Source organism: Ahaetulla prasina, chromosome 4 (assembly GCF_028640845.1).
Source record: "Ahaetulla prasina isolate Xishuangbanna chromosome 4, ASM2864084v1, whole genome shotgun sequence".
NCBI lineage: Eukaryota > Metazoa > Chordata > Lepidosauria > Squamata > Colubridae > Ahaetulla > Ahaetulla prasina.
Genome location: NC_080542.1, coordinates 13,099,352 through 13,127,346, shown reverse-complemented (window position 1 = coordinate 13,127,346; position 27,995 = coordinate 13,099,352). Strand labels below are relative to the sequence as shown.

General features: G+C 41.8%; 1 protein-coding gene across 1 annotated transcript; it reads left to right on the top strand.

Annotated features, from left to right (window-relative positions):
• Positions 1–14: 14 nt before the first annotated feature.
• On the top strand, positions 15–27,966 carry LOC131197925 (vomeronasal type-2 receptor 26-like). The gene is made up of 7 exons (XM_058182428.1): positions 15–103; positions 9,531–9,635; positions 11,132–11,309; positions 13,508–14,362; positions 14,740–14,967; positions 23,006–23,132; positions 27,071–27,966. Exons 1-7 carry the CDS (start codon positions 15–17, stop codon positions 27,964–27,966), a joined length of 2,478 nt encoding a protein of 825 aa, XP_058038411.1.
• Positions 27,967–27,995: the final 29 nt, after the last annotated feature.

The window sequence follows — 27,995 nt, the reverse complement described above, 5'->3', positions numbered from 1 at the left end:
AACACAGAGAGAACATGCACACATCTCCCAGCACCGGGATCTTCTGTGAGGAGATGGTGTTTGGGCACTCACGTCTCCTCGCAGAAGATCCCGGCATCATGAGGTACAAGCAGTAGATGGAGGTAGAGCTGTGGAAAAGCCAAGATTCGATGCTCTCGAGCAGCATCCAGTCACAAGAGGCTTCTCTTCACATGGTGGCACCCGCAGCAGATGGAGGCAAAAGCAAAGGGCAGAAGGGAGGTGATCCAGACATGCCTTTGTAAACCACAGACAAGCCAAGATACGTGAATACAAGCCTACTGGAGTGGCGAGCAGCCACGGGAGGCTCAACTTCACATATCTCAGCTTGCCTGCATCCTGCATGGTGCATTCAAATCACGTGCCTTCTGCCCTGCGCCTCTGTTTCCATCGGCTGCTGGTGCTACCATGGGCTTCCAAGGCTGTCTGCCAACTGCAGCCCACCGACTTTCTGCTTTTCCACAGTCCTCAAGGCATGTCCATATGGCCAGCCTTCCTCTCACACTTTACTTCCATATGCTGCTTGGACAGGGAATCAACTCACCTGCGCTTTGTGGGCTGTGGAGCACAGAATTTGCCAACCAAGGGACCAGCAGGCTTCAGCTGTTGGCGAATACTGTTGGTCCCCCTTCACAGGATGATTACTTTGAAATCATGTTTTCCTGAAAATAAGCTATAGTGCTTATTTTGGAGCCCCCAAAAGTATAACATTGGGTCTTATTTTGGGGAAACATGACAGAACACTGTAATCATATAACCCCAATTTTTTTCATTAAACCCCACATATCTAATTCCTGCAATCATTCTTCATCTTTCAACCTCCAGTTCCCTAATCATTTCTGTTGCTCTTCTCTGCATTCTTTCTAGAAATGGAGGTTGGCTGCACATCTGGTGATGAGTTCTGAATTACTTGCAATCCTCTAAAACATCTACCCCCTCCCAGAAGATTGAAATGTTTTAAGGAATATTAAGAAAAAGCAGAATATTACATTTCCCTAAAGGAGAAATGGAGAAACATGAAAGAGGAAGACAAGTATCTAAGTAGCTCTATTCACAAGCAAAGCAAATACTACAGGCAGAAATCTATTCAGCACAGGATATTTTAAAACGCCCTACAATGAAGTCTGAACATAAGCAGAATGGTAGGATTAGACCAGGGGTGAAATGCTCCCGGTTCGGACTGGCTCAGCGGATCCAGTAGCGATGGCAGCTGCTGGTTTGGAGAACCGGTGGCAAAAATTCCTGGCCCCGCCCCACTGCCTCTGCTGAGCCACACCATCAGCAGAGGTTTTTTTTTTTTACTTTTAAAAGCAGTTTTTCTTCAGCCGAAAACATGCCTTTAAAAGTTAAAAAAAGCCTTTGAGGATCCTGCCCCTCAGCTGAGATCGGCAGAGCCTTTAAACTTTAAAAAATTTTTTTTAAAGGTTCCTCTGGCGATCTCACCTGAGTTCCTCATCAGCAGAACCTTAAAAAACATGTTTTCTACAAGTAGAAAACTTCCTTTTAAGAGATTCTAAGGGACTTACCTGATTATTGATCTAACGCATGGCTTTTCCAGCCTGAAAGGAGCAGTTTCACTTTCAGCACCAGACAGAAAGAGTTGCTAGCTAATCTATTTCCTCAGTGAGCAACTAATGCTGGCTGGCTTTGCTGGCTGAGGAACTCTGGGAATTGAAGTCCACAAACCTTAAAGTTACTAAGGTTGGAGACCCCTGATCTAAAAAATATACATAAAATAAAATAAAATAATAAAATATTTGTGCAGCTTTTTGAGATTTGGTGTGTTTCTGTAGTGTTTCACTCTAACGACACAAACACACAAAATCTCACAAAGCTGTATGTGGCATTTTGTATGTGTGTGTCAGTTGTGTTGTGCTGTGTGTGTGTAAAGTGTGAAAGTTGGTTTTTGAGCTTTTTGTGGCTGTGTGAGGTTCCTGCTTGTTGCAAGGGCCATTTTGTGTGAAGTGCAGCTGCTTTTACATTGTGTGTGTGTCAGTTGTGTTGTGTTGTGTGTGTGTAAAGTGTGAAAGATGGTTTTTGGTACCACTTATTGTTTTGTATACTTTGTTTATTATTTTTATTATTTATTGTTATTGGCCATGCCCATCCAGTCATGTGACAACCAAGCCACGCCCACCAATTAAGCCACACCCACAGAACCGGTAAAGGAAATTTTTAGATTTCACCCCTGGATCAGACCCTCACCCAAGATCCAACACAGTACAAAGCCATTAAGCCAGGGGTGAAATCTAAAAATTTTCTCTACCGGTTCTGTGGGCGTGGCTTAATTGGTAGGTGTGACTTGGTGGTCAGATGACGGTGGGCGTGGTCAATAACAATAAATAATAAAAATAATTAAAGTATACAAAACAAGAGGTATCAAAAACCAACTTTCACACTTTACACACACACAACATAACACAACACAACACAACAAGAACCTGTGGGGATTTTTAGATAGGGAATTTTTAAGGGGGGGAAAGTAAGGGCGGGTGCTGGGGGTAGCCCGCCGAGGGAGGGGCCAGTCACTGCGCGTGTTTGCGGCGGGGTTTTAATAGGTCCGGAGGTTTTGGGGGAGGGTGATGTTCCTGACGATGAGGGTGGTTCCATCTGTGTGGTTAGTGGGAGAGGCAGATATGATGGAGGGGGGGGCCGTATCGAGAGTTGGGAGCACGTGTTCGATGTTTGAAAGCGATCACGTGCTCCGGCCCCTCAGTTCCTACCCGTTCCTCGGGCGGCCATGATCCTCAGAGCTTGGATCTTCGGTTGATGTTATGTAATGCCTGGTCCGTGGCTAATAAAGCTCCCCTGATTTGCGATCTTATTCAGGGGGAGTTTGCGGACCTTATGGGTATTACAGAGACCTGGTTGGGTCCAGAGGGGGGGTTCCCCTTGTTGAGCTGTGCCCTCCAGGTTTCCGAGCATTTCATCAGCCAAGGGCCCAAGGCAGGGGTGGGGAGGTGGCGGTTGTCATTAAGAAAGATCTAGAGCCGAGGGAGGCCACTGTTCCTCAGATTGCCGGCTGTGAATCCCTCTATGTGAGGTGGGGCCATAGGAATCAGTTGGGCTTGCTGATCGCGTACCTGGCTCCTTGCTGCGTGACCACAGCCGTGCCCGAGCTGTTGGAGGTACTTGCCGCTGTGGCGGTTGAGACCCCCAGACTTCTAGTCATGGGGGATTTCAACCTACCATCAGCTGGCTTGTTATCGACTGCAGCTCGGGAGTTCCAGGCTTCCATGACGGCCTTGGACCTGATTCGAGTAAATGATGGCCCTACGCACATGGGGGGAGGCACGCTGGATCTGATTTATATCTCTGGACAGTGGTTAAATGATCTGGAATTAGATGATTTAGTAACAGAACCAATGTCATGGTCCGATCATTTTCTCCTTCGCCTAGACTTCCGAACCACTGCTCACCATCGCAGGGAGACGGAATCTATACGTTGGTTCCGTCCCAGGCGCCTGATGGACCCCGAGAGGTTCCTGACGGAGCTTGGGCCATTCCCTGAGGATCTGGCCCACGGCACGACTGAGGAACTAGTTGTGGCCTGGGAACAGGCCGCGGCTGGGGCCTTGGACCGTGTCGTGCCTTTGCGGCCTCTGACCCGGCGCAGATCTCGTCCGGCCCCTTGGTTCTCCGAGGGGCTGAGGGAGATGAAACACCGGAGAAGACGCCTAGAGAGCACCTGGAGGTCCAGTCGTTCCGAAGCTGATCGGACAGTAGTTAGGTCCTATTCTAGGACCTACCTAGTGGCAATGAGGGAGGCGAGGCGTTCCTACACCTCCACCCTCATTGCGTCGGCAGATAACCGCCCGGCTGCCCTGTTTCGGGTGACCCGCTCCCTCCTTCATCAGGAGGTGCGGGATGACCCTTTGCAGGGACGTGCCGAGGAGTTTAGTGGTTATCTATACGATAAAATCGCTCAGCTCCGGGATGGTCTGGACCGAAATTGGAATGATCCAAGCGAGGGAGAGGAGGCACGCCTTGTTGAGTCCGTTTGGGATGAGTTTGACCCTGTGGCTCCCGAGGACGTGGACAGGTTGTTGGGGAGGCTTCACGCCACTACATGTTTACTGGACCCGTGTCCTTCCTGGCTGGTACTGGCCACTCAGGAGGTGACACGAGGCTGGCTCCAGAGGATTATTAACACTTCTTTGTTGGAAGGGGTTTTCCCTGCTGCCTTGAAGGAGGCAGTGGTGAGACCCCTCCTCAAGAAGCCCTCTTTGGATCCAGCTATTTTGGGTAATTACCGTCCGGTCTCCAACCTTCGCTTTTTTGTGAAGGTTGTAGAGAGTGCTGTGGCGCGACAGCTACCCCGATATCTGGATGAAGCCGTCTATCTAGACCCGTTCCAGTCCGGCTTCCGACCCGGATACAGCACGGAGACAGCTTTGGTCGCATTGGTGGATGATCTCTGGAGGGCCAGGGACAGGGGTTATTCCTCTGCCCTGGTCCTATTAGATCTCTCAGCGGCTTTTGATACCATCGACCATGGTATCTTGCTGCGCCGGTTGGGGGGATTGGGAGTGGGAGGCACCGTGTATCGGTGGTTCTCCTCCTATCTCTCCGACCGGTCGCAGACGGTGTTGACAGGGGGGCAGAGGTCGATCGCGAGGTGCCTCACTTGTGGGGTGCCGCAGGGGTCGATCCTCTCGCCCCTTCTGTTCAACATCTATATGAAGCCGTTGGGTGAGATCATCAGTGGCTTCGGGGTGAGATACCAGCAGTACGCTGATGACACCCAGCTGTACTTTTCCACCCCGGGCCACCCCAATGAAATTGTCGAAGTGCTGTCCCGGTGTTTGGAAGCCGTACGGGTCTGGATGGGGAGAAACAGGCTCAAGCTTAATCCCTCCAAGACGGAGTGGCTGTGGATGCCGGCATCCCGATTCAGTCAGCTGCAGCCACGGCTGACTGTTGGAGGTGAGTTATTGGCCCCAAAGGATAGGGTGCGCAACTTAGGTGTCCTCCTGGATGAACGGCTGTCGTTTGAAGATCATTTGACGGCCGTCTCCAGGAGGGCCTTCCACCAGGTTCGCCTGGTTCGGCAGTTGCGCCCCTTCCTTGATCGGGATGCCTTGTGCACAGTCACTCATGCGCTCTTACCTCTCGCTTGGATTATTGTAATACTCTCTACATGGGGCTCCCCTTGAGGTGCACTCGGAGGCTTCAGTTAGTCCAGAATGCAGCTGCGTGGGTGATAGAGGGAGCTACGTGTAGCTCCCATGTAACACCACTCCTGCGCAGGCTGCACTGGCTACCTGTGGCCTTTTGAGTGCACTTTAAGGTTTTGGTTACGACCTTTAAAGTGCTCCATGGTTTAGGGCCTGGGTACTTACGGGACCGCCTGCTGTTACCGCATGCCTCCCACCGACCCATACACTCTCACAGAGAGGGACTTCTCAGGCTGCCGTCCGCCAAGCAATGTCGGCTGGCAGCCCCCAGGGGAAGGTCCTTCTCTGTGGGGGCTCCCACACTCTGGAACGAGCTTCCCCCGGGTTTACGCCAAATACCTGATCTTCGGACCTTTCGCCGCGAACTGAAGACACATCTTTTCACTCGCGCGGGGCTGGCTTAAGTTTTATCGATTTTAAATTTCTTATTACTAATTTTAAATGGGGTTTTAGTTTTTTATATATTTTAAAGTTCTTAGGCTGATTATAATAAGTTTTTTAATTTGCATTTTAAATTGTATATTGTATTGTCTGTTTTTTACTTTTGCGTCCTTTGGGAGAAGGGCGGTATAAAAATCAAATAAATAAATAATAATAATAATAATAATAATAATAATAATAATAATAATAATAACAACAACAACAACAACAACAACAACAACAACAACACAACACAACTGACTCACACACAATGTAAAAGCAGCTGCACTTCACCCAAAATGGCCCCTGCAACAAGCAGGAACCTCACACTTTCACACTTTACACACACACAACACAACTGACTCACACACAAACAAAATGCTACATACAGCTTTGTGAGATTTTGTGTGTTTGTGTAGTTAGAGTGAAATATTACAGAAACACACCAAATCTCAGAAAGCTGCACAAATATTTTATTTTATTATTTTTATTTATTTTTTTAGATCAGGGGGTCTCCAACTTTAGTAGCTTTAGGTTTGTAGACTTCAACTCCCAGAGTTCCTCATTCAGCAAAGCAGGCAGTCAAAGCAGGCTGTAATCAGTAGCTGAAGTAAGCATTGCGTTGCCAGCCCGAAAGGAGCAGTATTTATAGGTAAGTGAGGAGGGGGCATTGGATGGGCATGGGTGGGGGCTTTTATAAGTGGGGGCTGTTAAAAAGTGATTTTAAAAGCCTGCTAGGATCAGGAAACTCCTCTGGGATTGCCAGAGGAAAAAAAGTTTTAGAGTCAGCTCCTCTGACGATCTCAGCTGAAGTTCCCTCATAGCAGCACAGAACCTCTTAACATGTAGAAAACATATTTTTTAAGGTTCTGGTGATGAGGAACTCAGCTGGGATGGCCAGAGGAGCCTTTTAAATCCCCCCCCTTTCCTTTTTTCCCCCTTCGGCTGAAGAGGTTTTTTTAAAAAATACTTTTAAAGTGTTCTGATGATCCCTGCTCAGCCCCGTGATCATCAGAGGATTTTTTTTTCTTTTAAAGGCATGTTTTTGGCTGAAGAAAAACTTTTAAAAGTTAAAAAAAAAACCCCTCTGCTGATGGTGCGGCTCAGCAGGGGCAGGGGGGGCGGGGCCAGGGATTTTTGCTACCGGTCCTCTGAACCAGAAGCTGCCATCGCTACCTAATCGGGGGAGCCGGTGGGAACCGGGAGCATTTCACCCCTGCATTAAGCCACAATAGGAATTGCCCAACACCCTTTCAGAACACAAGCCATGTCTCCCAGAGCAGTCCAAACTTCACCTGGAAGTTCAGATTAACAATGAGGCAGAGGTTGACCAAATTAGCTCAGACAAGAACCTCAGATTTGCATTTCCTCTTTTGCCTATAGAGCCAGCTATGACCCCTACATAATAACAATAGCACTTAGGTTTATATACCACTTTACAGTGCTTTACAGCCCTCTCTAAGCACTTTACAGAGTCAGCAGATTTCCCCAACATTTTGGATCCTCATTTTATCCACCTTAGAAGACTGGAAGGCTGAGTCAAACTTGAGCCTGGTGAGATTTTAACTGCCAAATTGCAGGCAGGCAGCAGGCAGCAGAAATAGCCTGCGGTACTGCACTCTAACCACTGTACCACCACAGCTCATAACCCCATAGGAATCTGACAACAACCAACAGAATATTAAAGGACATGTTCAATCACATGGTTTGATCACATGGAGGCTCATGTCATTCATTAACCTGGGTGGAAAATTATGACCCACTTTACGTTATTTTGAGAATATAAATTAACAGTGAACTCATTGACTCATTGAAATAAGTTAAAAGATCCAAGCAATATTTTATTTTGCGACTGTGTTAAAAATGGGCCTTTCCAAGATTTTAGAACTTTGTGTTCTGAAATTTATTCACCTTGTAAATGTAGCACAATTAAAAACTGACTTCCAAAGATATTTCTTTATTATTTGCTAAGTTATGAGGCATTACCCTGCTCCAATCCCAAAGGATTTTTAGAAACCTACAGACCTGCTCTTATTAAGACATTTAAACCAAACTTTATTAAGAAATGCCCTTTTACAACCTTGGGAGAAAATTAAGAAAGATCATTATACAAAAGTCCCAGTTTGCCTATCAATTATTGAAGCAATATTACACCCAAATACCACGAATTTGACCAAAATGATAAGATATGCAGAGCTACTCAATGAAAAAGGGGAATTAAAACCAATTCAAGATTTGAAACAAGGAGTAAACATGGAACGGTGGCCATATCTACAAATAAAAACCAGATTCAAGAAAGACCAGGAGCAATATGGCATACATAGAGAACAATCGGATATAGACAAACTTTTATTAGGATCGGGGGGGGAAATGATTACAAAAATTTACAATTTCCTCTTAAAATACAAAATGGAAGATGAAACAGTAAAAGAAATGATGATCTGTTGGGCGAAAACTTCTGGCATAACATAGAATTAGAAAAGTAGGACAAATTGTGGGATAGAAATTATAAATTAACAATGGCAGTAGCCTATAAAGAAAATCTGTATAAAATGTTTTATAGATGGCATTTGGCACCAGCGAGATTGGCCAAAATGTTCCCAAATTCACCACCAAATTGTTGGAGATGTGGGTATACGTTAGGCACATACTACCATATGTGGTGGATATGCCCCAAGATAATAATTTTTTGGCAAAAAATCAAAAATTGGCTAGAAGGTATTACCCAACTAAAATGGAATTTAAAACAGAACTCTATTTATTAGAAATAATTAACCCAAAAATAGACAAATCTTTGCAATACCTAATACTTCATATATTAATGACAGCAAGGATCACTGTTGCATATGGATGAAAACAAAACAATGTTCCAGGAGAGGAAACAATAATCCAAAAAATCTTACAGTGTGCAGAAATGGACAAGATGCCGCTAGAAATTAAGGAAAGGGAAGAGTCGGAATACTACAAAGTGTGGAATAAATTATATAATTGGTTAGAAAAAAAGAAATCAAAATAAGAAATTGGAACGTTAACCTAATTAAGTTAAAATTAGAAAGTGTAAACCATTGAATTGTGTTAACCGGATAAGGACGGATTGGTAAATAGATACCAAAGTAAATGTAAGCATGTAGAGGAACGATTGAATAAGAACCGATGATATATATTTATGTCAATACGGCAAGCTGTAAAATATGTAATGTTATGTCTGTTATGTGTTTTTAATGTGTTTTGGTTTTTTGTTGTATTTTTCTTTGTTTTGTTTTTAAAAGTTAAAAGTTTAATAAAAATTATTTAAAAATAAACCAAGCTTCATGATAAAATTGAACTATAAATACAATAACTGAAAGTAGTTAAAGACCTCCTCAATAGAATAAAGGGGTGTTTGGGGAAGTCTACTACAGGTTGGGTCCACCTATCTTTGACTTTTTGGATCAGTCATTTTTTAATGTGCTTCCAATAGTTCATCAGGGTGGGAGACAATATTCTATTGTCCCAGAAAATGCCATCTTTAAAGGCACAGAATTAGCACAATGTTTTTTTTAATGACATTTTTTCATTGGAATTGGGGTTTTTTTCCTTCTAGCTCCTGTATAATTGTCAGTTATGGACCTTTTGATTCTTGAGCCCATGGATGTCATCATTCTATTTCTTACTCAAAATCTCTAAGGAGCTTCACTGAACAGCCATCGATTTCTCTTATAATTACAAGCAGAGACTCAGTAATGCAACTTCTTCTCAAATCCTTAGGGATGTCCAAGGGACAACTCCCCCAAAAACAGGTGAAGACTGAAAGGTGGCTATTATTTGTGGAACCAGAGGGCTAGAAATGTCACAATCTGAGAAAAAATATATATGCAGACTATTCTAAATAATGAGAGCTACTGCTTCTTCTTTTTTAATGTTTCATTGTTGCAGATGGAACTGGTTTACATCTGGTGATGAAAATCTTCTTGAAAGAGATCGTATTTTTCATGGCAGTAACAGCAGTCCTGTTGCCAGGGGTTACATGCCTTATTTCTCGTACTTCTCGCAAAGAATGTGCTGTGGGGATATCACCATTTAATAAGCACAAGTATTTTCTGTCAGGAGATTTTATGATAGCTGCAATAATCTCTCAGTTCTACGTGATGTCTGATCAAGTGCATTTCACTAGACATCCATCTGAAGAACTGGCTGATGAGTTCATGTAAAGACTTTCTTTTCTTAGCTGTAGCATGTCTCGAACCAGATATCTTTCTCTAAGAATATGCCTGGACTGAGTTAATTAGTGGTATTGCTTGCAGCACAAATTATTTCTCCTGGTTCCTTCATTCTTAAGATAATAGAAATGGATTTCCACTGATACATTTTACCTGACAAATAAATTACGAACACATGAACATATGCACATGTTTAAGGCAGATTTCACCGCAGTGCTTTTGTTCAATTATTATATTGGGCTTTTCTCATTTTCTTTCTGTGGAATGAATTTTCAGTGCTCTACTATTGAAACACTGTTTATAGCTAATTGAATGTCAACCTTTAACAGTTTAATTTTTCTTCTGAATGTTAGGGAACAATGGCACTATGTAGTACTTTTTAATTTGTTTGTTCAGCATGTATGGAGTACAACTGTAGGGCTGCCCCAATGAAACCCTTACATCTTTTTCTAGGATAAGGGATTCCAGAAAAAGAGTCCAATCATCATTTGTATGGAACATACGAAGAACGGTTGCAGGAATTCGGTATATCTAGTTTAGTTTAATGAAAAAAAGGAGATGTTAGCAATGTTCCAATATCAAAGGTGCTGCCACAAAGAACAGGCAGTCAACCTAGTCTCCAAAGCACCTGAACGTAGGACAAGAAGCAATGGATAGAAAGTAATCAAGGAGAGAAGCAACCTAGAACTAAGGAGAACTGTCCTGACAGTGAGAACAATTAATCAGTAGAACAATTTGCCTCCAAAAGTTGTGTGTGCTCCAGCACTGGAGGTTTTTATAGGGTTTCCTGACTTCCAAAGTCCCTTTCAACTCTGTTATTCTCTTTGCTCTCAAGTAAGGTTTAAAATACATTTTCTTCCTCTATCCATAAAGATACCCAAGGCGAAGATTGAAGAGCTAAAGATACAAGACTTAGAAGTAGGTCTGAGAATTACAGGTAGATCATAATGTTATTATTAATGTCCCTTCAAGCAATCCATCAGTATCCTAGTGAATCATTTTTAGAAATCATAACAGCTGGCTTAAAAAAATATTTTCTCCAAGGCCATTTTCCCAAAATAATGTTTTACATGCTTTCTTCTTGCATGGTACTATGCAATCTGGGGTTTTTTTCTGCTTAGAATTTAGCAGAATTGTAAATAAAGTATATGTAATGCCACATTCTTTAAGAGAATATATATGATTTGTAATGTATCTCTGTAGGTTTTTTCTACAGAACTACCAACATATCCTGGCCTTGGTTTTTGCTGTAAAGGAGATCAATGAAAACAATCACATTTTATTCAACATGACTCTGGGTATGCACCTCTTTAACAGTTATTTCATGGCGAGATGGACCTATTTGGCTTCAATGGAGCTCCTCTCAACACGGGGCAGATTCATCCCCAATTATAAGTGTGATACTAAGGACTGGGCAGTATCTGTTATTGCAGGACCTAACTCTCACATCTGTCCCTTCATGTCAAACGTTTTGAATGTCTACAAGATGCCCCAGGTAAGATTTGCTCTTGAAATACATATCATGGGCTGTGACAATGACTTTGAGAGATAGGAGGAAGAACTATAGTCTAGATTATGATCTGGTAAAAAAAATCTGAGCCCAAACCACCAGGGCCCAAGAAAAGAAGGAAGGAAGGAAGGAAGGAAGGAAGGAAGGAAGGAAGGAAGGAAGGAAGGAAGGAAGGAAGGAAGGAAGGAAGGAAGGAAGGAAGGAAGGAAGGGTCATTCTGTAATATAAAGATTAAGATAAATATTCCCAAATACTAATACATTGAATTGTTTAATCAAGTCCATGAATACTTAATATTATTATTAAAACATGGTGAGAAAAAGAATTGATGAAAATATATTAACATTTCTATTAAGTGTATTTATAAGTTAAAGAATCATAACATTTTAATTAGTTTGGATTCAGATTTAGTAGTAAATCAAGTATAGTTCCTAAACACATCTATGTCATATGGTCGCCACTACATTGTTCATCATGTTGATTATTTGTGTTCTTTTTCTTAAATGTAACTTTGTAGATGAAACCAGTGGTAGGGAAAAGTTTTCACACTTGCAAGATTGTGGTTTCATGGTCTGGATTACCTCAAATGATTGACATCAATCTTGTCCTCCTAAAAGGGCTTCCCCCCTCAGCTGCATTTACACTGCAATGAACTAGGGAGAGTCAATTCTGAGATGGTTATAACATTTCCTGAATGACATTCTTCTTTTAATTGTTTTTATTAATGTCTATAATATGATAAAATATATAATAAATGTTTTTGATATCAAGAAAGGTAAAGGAAAAAAAGATAAGCTTGTCCGGTGGGATGTTCATATTTTTTCAGTATTTATCATATGTGATCCAGTGGTGAAATCCAATTTATTTTACTACTGGTTCTGTGGGCATGGCTTGGTGGGTGTGGCAGGGGAAGGATACTGTAAAATCTCTATGCCCTCCCCATATTATAACATCTCCATTCCCACCCAAATCTGGGGCCAGACAGAGGTGATATTTGCCAGTTCTCTGAACTGTTCAACATTTCCTCTACCGATTCTCCAGAACCTCTCAAAACCTGCTGGATTTCACCCCAGATGTGATCTTTGCTACCATTAGTATATGTAACACTAAATATATGGTCACTTTATCATAACCCTCTGATAGCATACCTTACAGACATATTTCTGGTTTAAACCTAATATTTTGTTCAGTTATCATTTCCAGCCAGTTATGTATATTCTCCCAATATTTTCTTACTTTACAGCACATCCACCACATGTGGTAACAGGTGCCTGGGGTCTGGTTGCATTTCCAGCATTTGGAGGATAGGTTACTGAACATTTTCGCCAATCTCGCAGGTGGTAAATGCCACCTGTAAAACATTTTGTGAAGGTTTTCTTTGTATGCTGAGTCTATAGTCAATTTTGCACAGGCAATCATTGTTCCTTTAACTTTTTCTTCCTCCATTTTATAGTTCCGTAAATTATATATACATACTTATATAGGTCTTCGGCATTTTCTTTTCCCGTGTAAGGTTGAGAGTATCCAAAAATGCCAAGACCTACATACCTATACCTACATACCTATATATAAATAAAACAGTTTTTCATCCAAATGCTGTTGGTTCTTTCTTTAAACCCTATGTTCTAACGCCTTTCTCATATCTTGACTGAATTTGGAAATAAGGCCACCAAGCTAGACCTACCCCTTGGTTCCGCAGTTGTTGCCTAGATTTAAGATTTCTGATTTTTTTTTTAATTGCAGTGGTTTCCGATTTTTTAGTCTCAGTTGGGTATACGAAAAAGCTACAACCTCAATCTTTTACATTTCCAGTTAATTCAAACCATTTCTATAACATCAAAGTCGATCAAATCATCAAAATCTAAAATCAGTTTCATTTTTTCTCCATTTTAAGTGTAAATTCAGAAGTGGTTTCCATGTGGAAACAAAACTAAGTAAATTGTTCCCTTTAATTAAAACGGTCGATTTTGCCATCTTGGTCATAAATGAATGCATTTCTGTCTTTAGCTTTGAAATTATACTACTATAGTAAACATCAGGTTTTTTATGAACAAGATTAGATATCTATTAATGTTTGCATTAATGTTTACAACAAAAACCATGAATTAAGAAAAGATTTTTCAAAAATAATAAATACTTCAATTTGGAAAACCATGTCCCCCCCTTTCCCCCCCTACATTTAGTTGATATATGGATCTTCTCCTATGAGAGATGACAAGATACAAGCTGCTTTCTTCCATCGCTTTTTCCCAGATGGAGACCAACAAATTGTGGGTATTCTCCGGTTGCTGTTGTATTTTAGGTGGACATGGATTGGGCTGTATTTCCAACGTAATGAGAGTGGAGACAGATTCATTCAAAATGCTGTTCCATTGTTTTCCAAACATGATATCTGCTTTGAGTTCATGGAGGAGATGCCCCAGGAAAGATTTTCGAATGCTATGACAGCAGATAATAATGCTTTTAACAAATTGTACATTACTCTCATGAACAGCACTACCAATGTCATTATCGCATATTGTGAAAACCAAGTCACCTTCCTATTTAGAATATTGCCCTATTATGGAGACTTTGATGATTTAAACATCGAGAGAAAAGATAAAGTTTGGATAATTCCAGCCCAGATGGAGTTTACATCCGTTCCCTTTCAAAAAACTCTCTCTATGGACATTTTCCATGGTGTTATAAGTTTTGAAGTGTCTTCCAAGGAGATTTCTGGATTTAATAAATTCGTTCAAATGAGAAACCCAACTTCAGAACCGGAAGACCATTTAATGAGAGTGTTTTGGGAACAGGTTTTTGAATGTTCTTTTCCTAAAGATAATTTAGATGAAGATGCTGGGATGCTGTGCACAGGCGAAGAGAAGTTGGACAATCTACCGAAGTCTGTGTTTGACACCACCATGACTGGACAGAGTTACAACACCTACAATGCAGTTTATGCTGTGGCACATGCTTTACAAGCCCTGTTTCCCCCCAAACACAGAACAAGGATGGAAGTTGGGAGAGAAATGTCTTTGACTCAAAAGGCATGGCAGGTAATAAGAGACTGAATGAACATTTCCCGTTGCTCTTCTTGCTAATGCAATGCTCTGTCCTACTCTTATGGATACACCGATGACACTTATGATTTTAAGTATCCTGCTACTTCGTTTTCCATACCCTTTTGGGACCTAGAGAAAGCTTTGTAACTGTGAATAGGTAGCAAGGCTACAACAGTGATACAACAATATGGGGAAAATGATTAAGATGCAACAAAATGTGCCTGTTTGGAACAGGTTCAAAACACCATAACCATAAGTTATCCATAACTTAATACCATTGAAATTGATTTCCCTCCCTTCTTTCTCTCTGTCCCCATTCCCTTCCATCCCCTTCCCCTCTTTTTTAATTACCAATCTTTGCTTCCTTTTAGTTACATCACTATTTGAGAATCATGTCATTTAATAACACTGCAGGAGAGCAAATTTCCTTTAATGAAAATGGGGATTTAGATACTGGATTTGACATTATTAACTGGGTCACATTCCCAAACAAGACCTTTGTGAAATCCAAAGTTGGAAAGATCGACCCAGCGGTTTCTCCAGATAAGATATTCACCATTTCTGCACAAGACATCACCTGGCCTACCGTGTTTAACCAGGTATTTCTTGCTCAGATTTCAAACTGTATATTCTTCCCTTTTCCTTTTTGTTTCCAGAATTGTTTATTCAAATGGATCTTACCCTTAAAGTTGTCAGGCCAAAAACTGCAAAGATGAAGAAATAATCACCAGAGATTTTGAAATACAAAGACTTAAATCCAGTGGTGAAATTCAATTTTTTTTCTACCGGTTCTGTGGGCATGGCTTGATGGGCGTGGTGTGGCTTGGTGAGTGTGGCAGGGGAAGGTTACTGCAAAATCTCCATTCCCACCCCACTCCAGGGGAAGGATAATGTAAAATCCCCATTCCTTCCCCACTCCTGGGAGAAGGATATTGCAAAACCTCCATTCCCAACTCACTCTGGGGCCAGCCAGTGGTGGTATTTGCTGGTTCTCCAAACTACTCATAATTTTCACTACTGGTTCTCCGAACTACTCAAAATTTCTGTTACAGGTTCTCCGAATTAGTCAAAATTTCCACTACCTGTTCTCCAGAACCTGTCAGAACCTGTTGGATTTCACCCCTGCTTAAATCTCTGTATAGCAAAATAATTTACTGATATATCCTCATTAAATCCTTTTGGTTTTAGCAGAATTTAATCCAGTAGCTGGTGTCTATTCCTGCTGTCATTTTAAGCTTGTCTAGTTGAAAAATATATTTGAAAGTTACTAAAGTATTTAAAGCTATCATATAAGTCACATTGTAATAATAAGATATAAGAAATATCTCATTTTTTCTGTTAAATAGTTCCATTTATCTGAATGTTGATTTTCCCCACAAAAAAATAACATTTTCCATTCTTAAATGGCATGTCCAGATTTTCAAGTTTCCATTTGCTAAGCATTGTATCTGGGTAGCAGTCAGCCTATATTTGATGCAGTGATTGATTTTCCTGACTGGGAAATGCCTAGCCAGGGATCGGACACTAGTGAAGTCCTATACTAGGACTTACCTAGTGGCACTGAGGGAAGCGAGGCGTTGCTACGCCTCCTCCCTCATTGCGTCGGCAGATAACCGCCCAGCCGCCCTGTTTCGGGTGACTCGTTCCCTCCTTCATCAGGGGGAGCGGGATGACCCGTTGCAGGGACGTGCTGAGGAGTTTAACGGTTATCTATACGATAAAATCGTTCAGCTTCGGGACGGTTTGGACCAAAATTGCAGTGGCCCAGGGGAGGCGTCCGAGGGTGGTCTTGGTGATATTTTATGGGATGAGTTTGACCCTGTGGCTCCCGAGGACATGGACAGGTTGTTGGGTAGGTTGAATGCCACCACATGTTTACTGGACCCGTGCCCCTCCTGGCTGGTGCTGGCCACCCAGGAGGTGACACGAGGCTGGCTCCAGGCAATTACGAGCGCTTCCTTGGTGGAGGGAGTCTTCCAGCCGCCTTGAAAGAGGCGGTGGTGAGACCCTCCTCAAGAAGCCTGCCTTGGACCCAGCTGTTTTAGGTAATTATCGTCGGTCTCCAACCCGCCGCGAAGGTTGTAGAGAGTATGGTGGCATATCAGTTTCCTTACACCTGGATGAAACTGTCTATCTAGACCCGTTCCAGTCCGGTTTCCGGCCCGGTTACAGCACGGAGACGGCTTTGGTCGCGTTGGTGGATGATCTCTGGAGGGCCAGGATAGGGGTGTTCCTCTGCCCTGGTCCTATTAGACCTCTCAGCGGCTTTTGATACCATCGACCATGGTATCCTGCTGCGCCGGTTGGCGGGATTGGGAGTGGGAGGCACCGTTTATCGGTGGGTCTCCTCCTATCTCTCCGATCGGTCGCAGACGGTGTTGACGGGGGGGCAGAGGTCGGTTCCGGGGCGCCTCACTTGTGGGGTGCCGCAGGGGTCGATTCTCTCGCCCCTTTTGTTCAACATCTATATGAAGCCGCTGGGGGGGATCATCAGTGGCTTCGTGTGAGGTACCAGCTGTCGCTGATGACACCCAGCTGTACTTTTCCACACCGGGCCACCCCAATGAAGCTATTGAAGTGCTGTCCCGGTGTCTGGAAGCCGTACGGGTCTGGATGGGGAGAAACAGGCTCAAGCTCAATCCCTCCAAGACAGAGTGGCTGTGGATGCCGGCATCCCGGTACAGTCAGCTGCAACCGCGGCTGGCTGTTGGGGCAGTCATTGGCCCCGACGGAGAGGTGCGTAACGGCGCCCTCCTGGACGAACGGCTGTCCTTTGAAGATCATTTGGCGGCCGTCTCCAGGAGAGCTTTTTACCAGGTTCGCCTGGTACGCCAGTTGCGCCCCTTTCTGGACCGGGATGCCCTATGCACGGTCACTCACGCCCTCGTGACGTCTCGCCTGGATTACTGCAATGCTCTCTACATGGGGCTCCCCTTGAAGGGCATCCGGAGACTGCAGTTAGTCCAGAATGCGGCTGCGCGGGTGATAGAAGGAGCCCCTCGTGGCTCCCGGGTGACACCTATCCTGCGCAGACTGCACTGGCTACCTGTGGCCTTCCGGGTGCGCTTCAAGGTGTTGGTGACCACCTTTAAAGCGCCCCATGGCATAGGGCCGGGCTATTTACGGGACCGCCTTCTGCTACCGAATACCTCTCACCGACCCGTGCGCTCTCACAGAGAGGGACTCCTCAGGGTGCCGTCAGCTAGGCAGTGCCGTCTGGCGACGCCCAGGGGAAGGGCCTTCTCTGTGGGGGCTCCCGCCCTCTGGAACGAGCTCCCCCCAGGACTTCGCCAACTCTCGGACCTTAGAACCTTCCGTCGTGAGCTTAAAACACACTTATTTAGGTGCGCAGGACTGGACTAGGTTTTTTAGATTTTTAAATTTTTGAAATTTTAAATTTTATATTGATTTTAATTGGTTTTGGTAATCAGGCTGGTTAGAATAAGTTTTTTATTAGTGTTTTAATCTGTATTTATATGTTCTTTTTATATGCCTGTTAACCGCCCTGAGTCCCTCGGGAGATAGGGCGGTATACAAATGTGATCAATAAAATAAATAAAATAAATAAATAAATAAGAAATGCCTAGCCAGGGGGGAGGGAGTCGGGCTGTTCTCCAAAGCACCTGAGGGTAGAACAAGAAGCAATGGGTGGAAACTGGTCAAGGAAAGAAGCAACTTAGAACTAAGGAGAAATTTCCTGACAGTTAGAACAATTAATAAGTGGAACGACTTGCCTGCAGAAGTTGTGAATGCTCCAACACTGGAAGTTTTTAAGAAGATGGATAACCATTTGTCTAAGTGGTATAGAGTTTCCTGCCTGGGCAGGGGGTTGGACTAGAAGGCCTCCAAGGTCCCTTCCAACTCTGTTGTTATATTAACATTTAAAAATGCGTCACAAAAACCATTGACTGGTGCTAATGGTTGATGTGGGTTGCTGCTGCCAGCATCCTAGGTATCAACCAAGCACCTTCTTAAGATGTATGATGTTCCAAGTAGCACAGTTTTTTGCAGTTCCACTGGTGTTATTGCAGGAAGCTGTAATTTCTTGAAATGTTTTGTAAAATTTTTGGACATGGTGCCAAGTGCCCCGATGACAATGGATATCACTGTTACATGTTTCATCCATAGCCAGGTGTAGTTTTGTTGGCCAGGTCAACAGTTTTGTTGTCAGTCAGTCTGCTGCATGTATGGATTGGAGGGGTTTGAAATGACTAATGTTGCAGCTGCGGTCTGGCTTCTGGTCCTTGGTCGTGCTTCATGATCAGTGTGGGTTTGGGTCTGCTTTCTGGGTGGATGTGTGGTGGTAACATCCTGTGTGGACCTCGTGAGTGTGGGTCTGGTGTCATTCCTCGTGTTATGGACTCATTTGTCAATAAGGGTGGGTTTCCAAATGGCTGGTAGGCGGGAGGTATCATCTCGTTTGTTTATGCTGTGTGGGCGTTTTTCTATCTCGATGGCTTCTCTGATTATTCTGTTGTTAAAGTGTTCAGTTTTGGTGATAGTTCTGGTCTTTTTAAAGTCAATATCGTGTCCTGGCTTTAAAGTGTTGGACCAGGGAAGAAGTTGGTTCCTCTTTTTTGACTGAGTTCTTGTGTTCTTCAATGCGTACACTTATTCTTCTGTTGGTTTGTCCAATGTATGTGGTGGGGCAGGTGGGGCATAGGATTTCATATACTCCTTGATTTTCTAACTCAATTTTGTCTTTGGTGTTTCTTAGAATGGTGGATATTTTTTGATTTGTGCAGAATGCTGTCTTGATGTTGTGTTTGTGGAGGATCTTGCTGATTCTGTCTGTGGTGCCTTTTATATATGGGAGGAGGGCTGTGCCGTTTTCTTGTTCTCTGTCTTGGATTTTAGTGGGGGTTTCTTTTTGGATTAGGTTGGTAATCTTATTTGTCTGGAATCCATTGGATGTTAGTACATTAGTGAGCTGCAACATTAGTCATTTCAAACCCCTCCAATCCATACATGCAGCAGACTGACACCCACTATGAAGATGTAGCACGACCATGAACACGAAGCCAAACAACAGCAATGCAGCTCACCAGTTCAAATCCCCCTGCAACTTAGACTAATCTGAGCACAACCAAGCCCCCACCCAAACAGGACGCACCCCCAGCCAGCAGTTAAAAAGGAAGAAACAGCTGCAATCACACATTGCTCCCAGAAGCACGAAGCTGAAGCCTGAAGATGACGAATGAGACTTCGTCGAAATGTCGCCAAGACACTTCCAATTTTATGCGGGAGAAAACCCAAATAACCAAAGACCTACATATATATGTGTGTGTGTATATATTTACACACAACAACTAGACACAAGAACATTTTTTTCCGAAGGCCATCACTCTGCTAAACAAATAATTCCCTCAACACTGTCAGATTATTTACTGAATCTGCACTACTATTAATCGTTTCATAGTTCCCATCACCAATCTCTTTCCACTTATGACTGTATGACTATAACTTGTTGCTGGCAATCCTTATGATTTATATTGATATATTGATCATCAATTGTGTTGTAAATGTTGTACCTTGATGAACGTATCTTTTCTTTTATGTACACTGAGAGCATATGCACCAAGACAAATTCCTTGTGTGTCCAATCACACTTGGCCAATAAAAATTCTATTCTATTCTATTCTATTCTATATATATATATAGAATATATATATATATATATATATATATATATATATATATATATATATATATATATATATATATATATATATATATATATCCCTTGTCTTCATTTACTATCTATTTACTATTTGTTTACTATTTACATTTATTAATACTATCCAGTATTAATTCTACAGACCCTAAATCTTTTTTGTTCCAACTCCTTTTCTCCTTTCCAACCAATAATACACTTTATTCCAGATTTTAGAGCATTCTGTTGCATTCTTATTTTTGAGTTCTAGTGTCAGCCTGTCCATTTCTGTGCAAGTCAAAATCTTCCTTATTATTTCTTCTTCCAGTATTGTGCATAAACCAGCCTTGCTGCTGTTATCACATAAAGCATTAAGCATATTGATTCTTTGCTATAATTCTCTTTTATAATTCCTAGTAGGAATAGTTCTGGTTTTAGGTCTATGTTTTGTTCTAATATGTCCTCCAGCCATGCCTTAATTTGGTGCCAGAACTCCCTAGCTTTTATTTTTTTAATTCAAAAAGTTTTACAGAAAAATTTCCCCCCCTTTCCCGCCACTTCCCCTCTCCCCTCCCTTCACAACCCCCCTCCCCCCCCGACTTCCCGGAACGAGCACAAGGTATAGTTAAAAATAAAACAAACATATGCTAAAGAATTTTCATCCCAACTTAATTATACCCCTACAATCATCAATTCCTAACTTCCCCCGAAAACAATCAAAAATAATACATCATAATCATTCAAAGGCAGTCTGATAACTCTTAGTCTGATATCTACTTTGAATATAGTCAATCCATTTTTTCCATTCCTTTAAATAACTTTCTTGCGTGTTGTCTTTCAAAAAGGCTGATATTTTCGCCATCTCAGCCAAATTGGCAACTTTCAATATCCATTCTTCTATTGTAGGTACTTCTTTTTTCTTCCAGTACTGTCCTATTAGTAATCTTGCTGCTGTTATTAGATTTAAAATCAATTTAGTCTCAATTACTGTACAGTCCGTAATAATTCCCAACAGAAAAAATTGCGGCAGGAACTTTATCTTCTTTTTCAAAACAGTTTGTGAAATCCACCAAATTTTTATCCAAAAGGCCTTTATATCCTTACAAGTCCACCAAATATGAAAATATGTAGCGTCATCACAATTACATCTCCAACATTTTGCTTGCATATCTGGATACATACATGATAATTTCTTAGGATCTAAATGCCATCTATAAAACATTTTATAAAAAGTTTCCCTCAAATTCTGTGCCTGCGTAAATTTAACATTTCTAACCCAAATTTTTTTCCCAAGTTTCCAATAATATTGGCTCCTGAAAATTTTGCGCCCACTTTATCATACAGTCCTTTACCAAGTCCCTTTCAGAATCTATTTCAAGTAACACATTATACAATCTCTTTATATGCTCCTGAGACTGATTTCTAATTTGCTTTGCCAAATTTCCCTTGTTCTGTTCTATACCAATTTTCTGATCTTCCTTCCATCTAGCACATAGTTGCTCATATTGAAACCAAGTATAATTTTTCCCTTCTTCTTTTAGTATGTGCAAAGAAATTACCTCTTTCAGTATACAAAAGATCTTTATATGTAATCATTTCCTGATTCTGTTCTATATTTATATTCTCTATTGTATGTCTAGGACTTGCCCACATAGGAACCTTATAATTTAGTTTATAAGAGTATTTTTTCCAAACACGCAGAAGAGCAGTTCTTAACACATGATTTTTAAAGGCCTTATCCACTTTTTTGTCATAAATTAAATATGCATGCCATCCATATAGCAAGTCATAACCTTCTATATTCAAAATTCTTTCCTCCGTTAAATTAAACCAATCACTTATTGCAGAGAGAGCAACTGCTTCATAGTATAATTTTTTTATCCTTCATATATTTATTTCTTCTTCCAGTATTGTGCATAAACCAACCTTGCTGCTGTTATCACATGAAGCATTAAGCATATTGATTCTTTGCTATAATTCTCTTTTATAATTCCTAGTAGAAATAGTTCTGGTTTTAGGTCTATGCTTTGTTCTAATATGTCCTCCAGCCATGCCTTAATTTGGTGCCAGAACTCCCTAGCTTTTTTGCATGACCACCACATGGGGTAGAAAGATCCTGGCACTAAATTGCATTCCCAATATTGTGATGATAATTTCTTGCTCATTTTCATTAATCTTGTGGTCGGGAGGTGCCACTTGTAAAACATTTTATACAATTTTTCTTTGTATGTGGTGGCCACTGTTAGTTTCCTGTTTCTCTCTCATAGATCCTGCCAATTATCTATATTAATATTATAACCAAAATTTTGGGCCCACTTTACCATAGTTTTCTTTACTTGTTCTTCCGCCACTCTATATTCCATAGATGTTGATAAATTTTCTTTATCGCCTTTTCATCCGTTCCTAATAATATTTTCTCTAATGCCATCAATTCTTTTTTAATACCCCATTCCTTTTTATCCTTCATATAGCGTGATTTGATCTGTAGGTATGCCTATTATTCCAGTTCTAACCCTTCATCTTGGAGTTCTTTTCTAGATTTTAATTTCCCTCCTTCATTTATCGCCTTGTATCTGACTACTTTTCCCAGGTTGACAAAATTTGGATGTATTAGCACCTCTAATTTAGAGACTAGAAGACCTCCAAAGTCCCTTTCAACTCTGTTATTCTGTTTTCTCTCAAGTAAGGTACAAAACACATTTTCTTCTTCTAACCATAAAAGTACCCAAGGTGTACTTTTACATCTTGTACTTTTAAGATCCCTTCCAACTCTGATGATGATGGGGAGGGGGGAGGAGGAGGAGGAGAAGGAGGAAAAGAAGGATATTGGATGAGGATCCTGCCAATTTCCCCTTTATGTTCAATATGATAGGAAGAATGGTGAAATTGTTGTTCTTACTTTCCCATCAATTCTTGAAAGACATTCAAGTAGAATGTTCTGAAACTTTTGAGTTTTAATAAATCCTGGTTTCACTTCTTGATAGATTCTACCTCTTTCTACTTGCAATGACCATTGCTATTCTGGATGGAGGAAGGTGAAAATAGAAGGGAAGCCATTTTGCTGTTATGCTTGCCGTCCATGTGCAAAAGGGAAAATTTCAAACGAGACAGGTAAGAGTTGTGTTGTGCAAAACTATTCAGTCTTCTTTTCTGTGATTCAAAATGCTCATTTCCAAACCTTCTACAACTGACTTCTAATGTGGTGATCAAACCAATGATATACCTGTCAGGATTCCAAGCAATCAAACTCCGTGGCCAAGGTGCTCCTCAAAGTCCAAATTTATTAGGCATGTAATATTGGCACATCTGGTGAAAACCCAACTCTGAAGGTCCCGAGGTTTTCCCCACCCAAATTAAATTCAAAGTTCCTTTCCCTCAGTCCACATGTCCATGACATCAGGGGTGAGATTCAGCCCGTTTGGATTGGTTTGGGTGAACCAGATACTAATTTTACATCTTGTTTGCCAAACTGGTAGTTGCAAGGACTGGCTGCCCCACCCACCCTGCTCCTCCCCTCACAGGAGTCTCCACATGGCCCATTTTGGATGCCAAGTAAGTGCAGGACCCACGCGGAGGTTCTCAAAGGGCAAAAAACAGGCCTCCCAGAAGTTCTGAAAGTCTGGAAATGGGCCCATTTCCAGCCTCTGGAGGGCCTCTGGAGCCCTGGGGAGGCTGTTTTTGCCCTCCTGGAGGCTCAAGGAAAGTCTCCAAAGCCTTGGGAGAGTGACAAATGGGTCTCCCAGAAGTTCCAGAAGGCTGGAAACAAGCCTGTTTCTGACCCCCAGAGGGCCTCCGGAGCCCGGGGGAGGCCGTTTTTGGCCTCCCAGAGGCTCGAGGAAAGCCTCTGGAGCCTGGGGATGGTAAAAATGCATCCCCACTGTGATGCAGTGTAGGCCACACCCACCATGACCACACCCATCCAGCAAATGGGCAGAGAACCAGTTGCTAAAATTTTTGAATCCCACCCCTGCATCACATGGTCCAACCAGATCACAGACCCAATTCCAGTTGGTTTCAATCCACGCCACCCCAGCACCTGATGAGAACATCCTTGATTCCCAAGAGAAAGAATTTTATTTTGGCTACAAGTCCCCAGCTATCTCTACTCCCCCCTGCCATTCCCACAGCTCCAACCAGCTTTGCTGTGGCAGCCCTGAAGATTCTCCAAAATGGCTTCAAGGTTGATAAAAGCTATATAAATACTAAAAATGAAAAAGTTACCAAAAACAATATATGTATCACAAGATCAGCATATTATTTATTTATTTATTTATTTATTTATTTATTTATTTATTTATTTATTTATTTATTTATTTGTCAAACATGTACAAGATAGCAGGTATAGGTATAAACATAAACAAAGTAAGTAAGTACAGATAAATTGGGACAGTAAGACAGGGATAGTAGTAAGACAGGATGATATTGTTCTGTAATTATCTACTAGAGTAGGATTTCCCTTTTTAAAGATAGGTATAACTGTGACTAATGATCATAGGTTGGGCATTGAGCTGATTCTTAAGGATACCTCATAGATCGTGCATAGAGATTCAACTAGGGCAGTGGCAAGCTTTTTCAAACAGTAGGCACATAATCCATCAGGGCCAGTAGATAGAGATAGCTTTAGGTTACGTAGTACTATTTCAACGTTATCTACTGTAAAATCAATATATTACAATTGGTTGTGGTACAACTAGGAAATGGGGGGCAGCAGCCATTGCTTTTGACAAAGACTGAACTGAAGAACGTATTGAAGAGGTTGGCCTTAGCAGCTTCATCATTACAGTCTCCCCCGTTAGGCCCTTTTATGGATGGAATAGTTTTTGAGTCTTTAAGTTTGGCATTTATGAAATTATAGAAGGCTCGGGAGGAGTTCAAGTTTACCAGCTCTTCCTCCTGTTTACAATGGTGATTGGTACATTCGGCCTTTATATGGCAGCATAAGGCTTTGTAGCAGTTTTTAAAGTTGGCTACATAGCCAGTTTTGTTTTCTTGCCAAAGAGATTTTATTTTAGATTGTAACTTTCTTATTGTTATGGGTAATTTGTTTTTGTTTTTGGCTTTGGAGTTATTTTAGGTAGGTATAGATTAATGACTCAATTGACTTTGAGCAAAAAGGTGTTATGATGGCCCTTGCAGTTATACAACCTGTGAACAGAAAGTGCCAATTAAGAGATGCAAGGTTGGCAGCTATGAGATCATAGTTGGCTTTTTTAAAGTTATAATTTGGAATCCCATCATCATGACCCTCTTTGCAAGGACACAAATTGAGACAAAAATCAATCATGCTATGATCACTGTTTGAAAAAGGTTCTTTAACCTGTAGGCCATAAATTGAGTTTAAGCTATTGCAGAAAATGAGATCTAAGCAATTGTTGAGCCTAGTGTTGTTCGTTACCAACTGCTCCAGCCCCAGAGTTGTAACAGCATTGTACAGGATTGCATGTATAGGTTCAGTTATACATTCATTTAGGGTCCAATTAATAAACAGCAAATTGAGGTCACCAAGAAAGATAAGGGGATGCAGGTAGGAAGCTACCCATGTTAGTAGTGCAGTTAGCTTGTTCGTATGACTGAGGTTGTAATCGGAGGCTCTATAACATACTAAGAAATGAATGTGGTATTTAGGGACATTTCACAGACAATGGTCTCAGGAAGAACAAGCTCCTGTGTAACATTTATCTTTTTCACACCTAGGGACTTTTTATAGATGATAGCAACACCACCCCCTCTACAATTTTCATGGTCAAACCAGAAAACGTAATAGTCACTTGCTATAATAATGAAGTCTGGAAAGGATATATTCAGCCACATCTCGCAGATAAAAATAAGGTTGAATAGGGCCCCACTTAGAAGCAAGAGTTATTTGGGCATTTTGTTTGCGAGGCTTCTTCAATTAAGTAGTTTGCATTTTAAGCCCCTAGTGGTGAACCTGGAGGAAACTGGGGGCATGCATGCCTAGTTTTGGTTGATTGTGGGGGGCAGTTGTTGGGATGTGGGCCACTGATCTTGTGTTTGATACAGGTCAGCCTCTCCTTGGTCCTGGCATCTTTTGAGCTCCAAGCAGAGCTTGTGGGCATGGGCATGTTGCACTATGGACAGGTTGGGCCATGAACAAAGTTTCCTATAGTTTGTGCAGCTTTTAGCGAATGAGTTTATTGTGGACATGAATTTGCATTTGCTAGTTTCGCTCTTGCAAACAACTCTGCAGAAGCATGAGGCCACTGAGCCGTCACTATTCTTGAACTCAGGGCCATTGCAGGAAACATCAATGATTTCATCAAGAGCGATGGTTGATGCCTGGAAGTTGTTGATGATCTTGCGAAGCTTTGTGATGTCGTCAGATTCATTGGTGTCATCCGGTCCAAAGAAGATAGTGTTGGGATGCTTCTGTACACGTTTAATCGGGTCTTTGACAAGGATGGAGATGTTACTAGCAGGATTAGTGATTTCCTGTGGCTTGGGTTGTTGAGCTGTGTTGTGATCCCGGGATACTGGTGCTTCACTTTTCTGAGTTTTGTTCTTTTCTTCAAGGGATGCTAGACACTTTTCCAAAGTGTCTACCCGATCAAACAAAATAATGAATTTGTCAATTCTGGACTTGCAGGATGGGCAGAATAGGATTAGGGTTCTTCAGAGCAGCCAGCGGGAGCTTCTCCTTTCACATGGCTCACCTCCTCAGCTCTCAAAAAGTTTTCCTCCCTTTGTAGTGGTAGCCTGGCTCACTCCCCGGCTCACCCTGACTTCCCAGCTGTTTCTAACCATTAGTTAGATTTATTGCTTACTTTTCGCTAGAGAGACTCCTTGGATCACCTTGGCTTCCCTCCCTGTTAGCCTCCAGATGGAAATTGTCTTGCTATTTGTTTGGCCTCAGGGGCCTCTCCGATGTTACCAGCTAGCCCTAGCTTCATTCTTTTGGCCCTTTATTTACAAAATCACACTAAATATAAATAGCCATTATTTAATTAGAAAAAAATTAAACCCAATAATTAACTCTCAGTCCTGTTACCTGAGCATTTCTAGAAATTGACCATGATGTTTTGTTTTTCCAGATGCAGTTGACTGCTTTCAATGCTCAAAAGTCCAATATCCAAACCAGGCTAAAAATCTTTGTATTCTAAAAACAACCACCTTCTTGTCTTACAACGAGCCACTGGGAATCACCTTGGCCAGTGTTAGTCTCTTCTTTTCTTTCATCACAGCTTTGGTGCTGGGGATCTTCATTAAACAGAGGGACACCCCCATTGTCAAAGCCAACAACAGGAGCCTCACTTACATTCTTCTCATTGTTCTTCTGCTCTCGTTCCTTTGCAGTTTGCTCTTCATTGGGAAACCTGACCAAGCAAAATGTTTCATGAGACAAGCTGCTTTTGGCATCATATTCTCTGTAGCCCTTTCTTGCATATTAGGGAAAACGATCCTCGTTGTTCTTGCTTTCATGGCCACCAGGCCAGATTCCAAAATGAGGAAATGGGTGGGGAATAGGCTGGCTTTTTCTATTGTCCTGTTTTGTTCTGTAGCACAATTTACCATTTGTACAGTGTGGCTGATAATTTCTCCCCCGTTCCCAGATTCTGACATGAGTTCTATAGCTGAAGAAATTGTCCTAGTGTGTAATGAAGGTTCAACCACAATGTTTTATACAATGCTTGGCTTTCTGGGGTTCTTGACTGCTGTCAGTTTCACTGTGGCCTTCCCAGCTAGGAAGTTACCAGATAGCTTTAATGAAGCCAAATTTATCACCTTCAGTATGTTGGTCTTTTGTAGTGTCTGGATATCATTTGTTCCAACCTATTTGAGTACCAAGGGGAAATACATGGTGGCTGTGGAGATCTTCTCCATTTTGGCTTCAGCAGCTGGATTACTGGGCTGCATCTTTTCCCCCAAATGCTATATCATTATTCTGAGACCTGATTTGAATACAAAGGAACAGTTAATAAAAAAATAACCCTGAATATGAAGTTCAATTTTCTCATT

Coding starts and splice junctions, on each gene's coding strand:
- LOC131197925 (XM_058182428.1), top strand. CDS start 15: ATGCACACATCTCCCAGCACCGGGATCTTCTGTGAGGAGATGGTGTTT. Junction 14,968..23,005: donor GGCCTACCGTGTTTAACCAG/GTATTTCTTGCT, acceptor ACTTCTTGATAG/ATTCTACCTCTTTCTACTTG. Junction 23,133..27,070: donor GAAAATTTCAAACGAGACAG/GTAAGAGTTGTG, acceptor TTGTTTTTCCAG/ATGCAGTTGACTGCTTTCAA.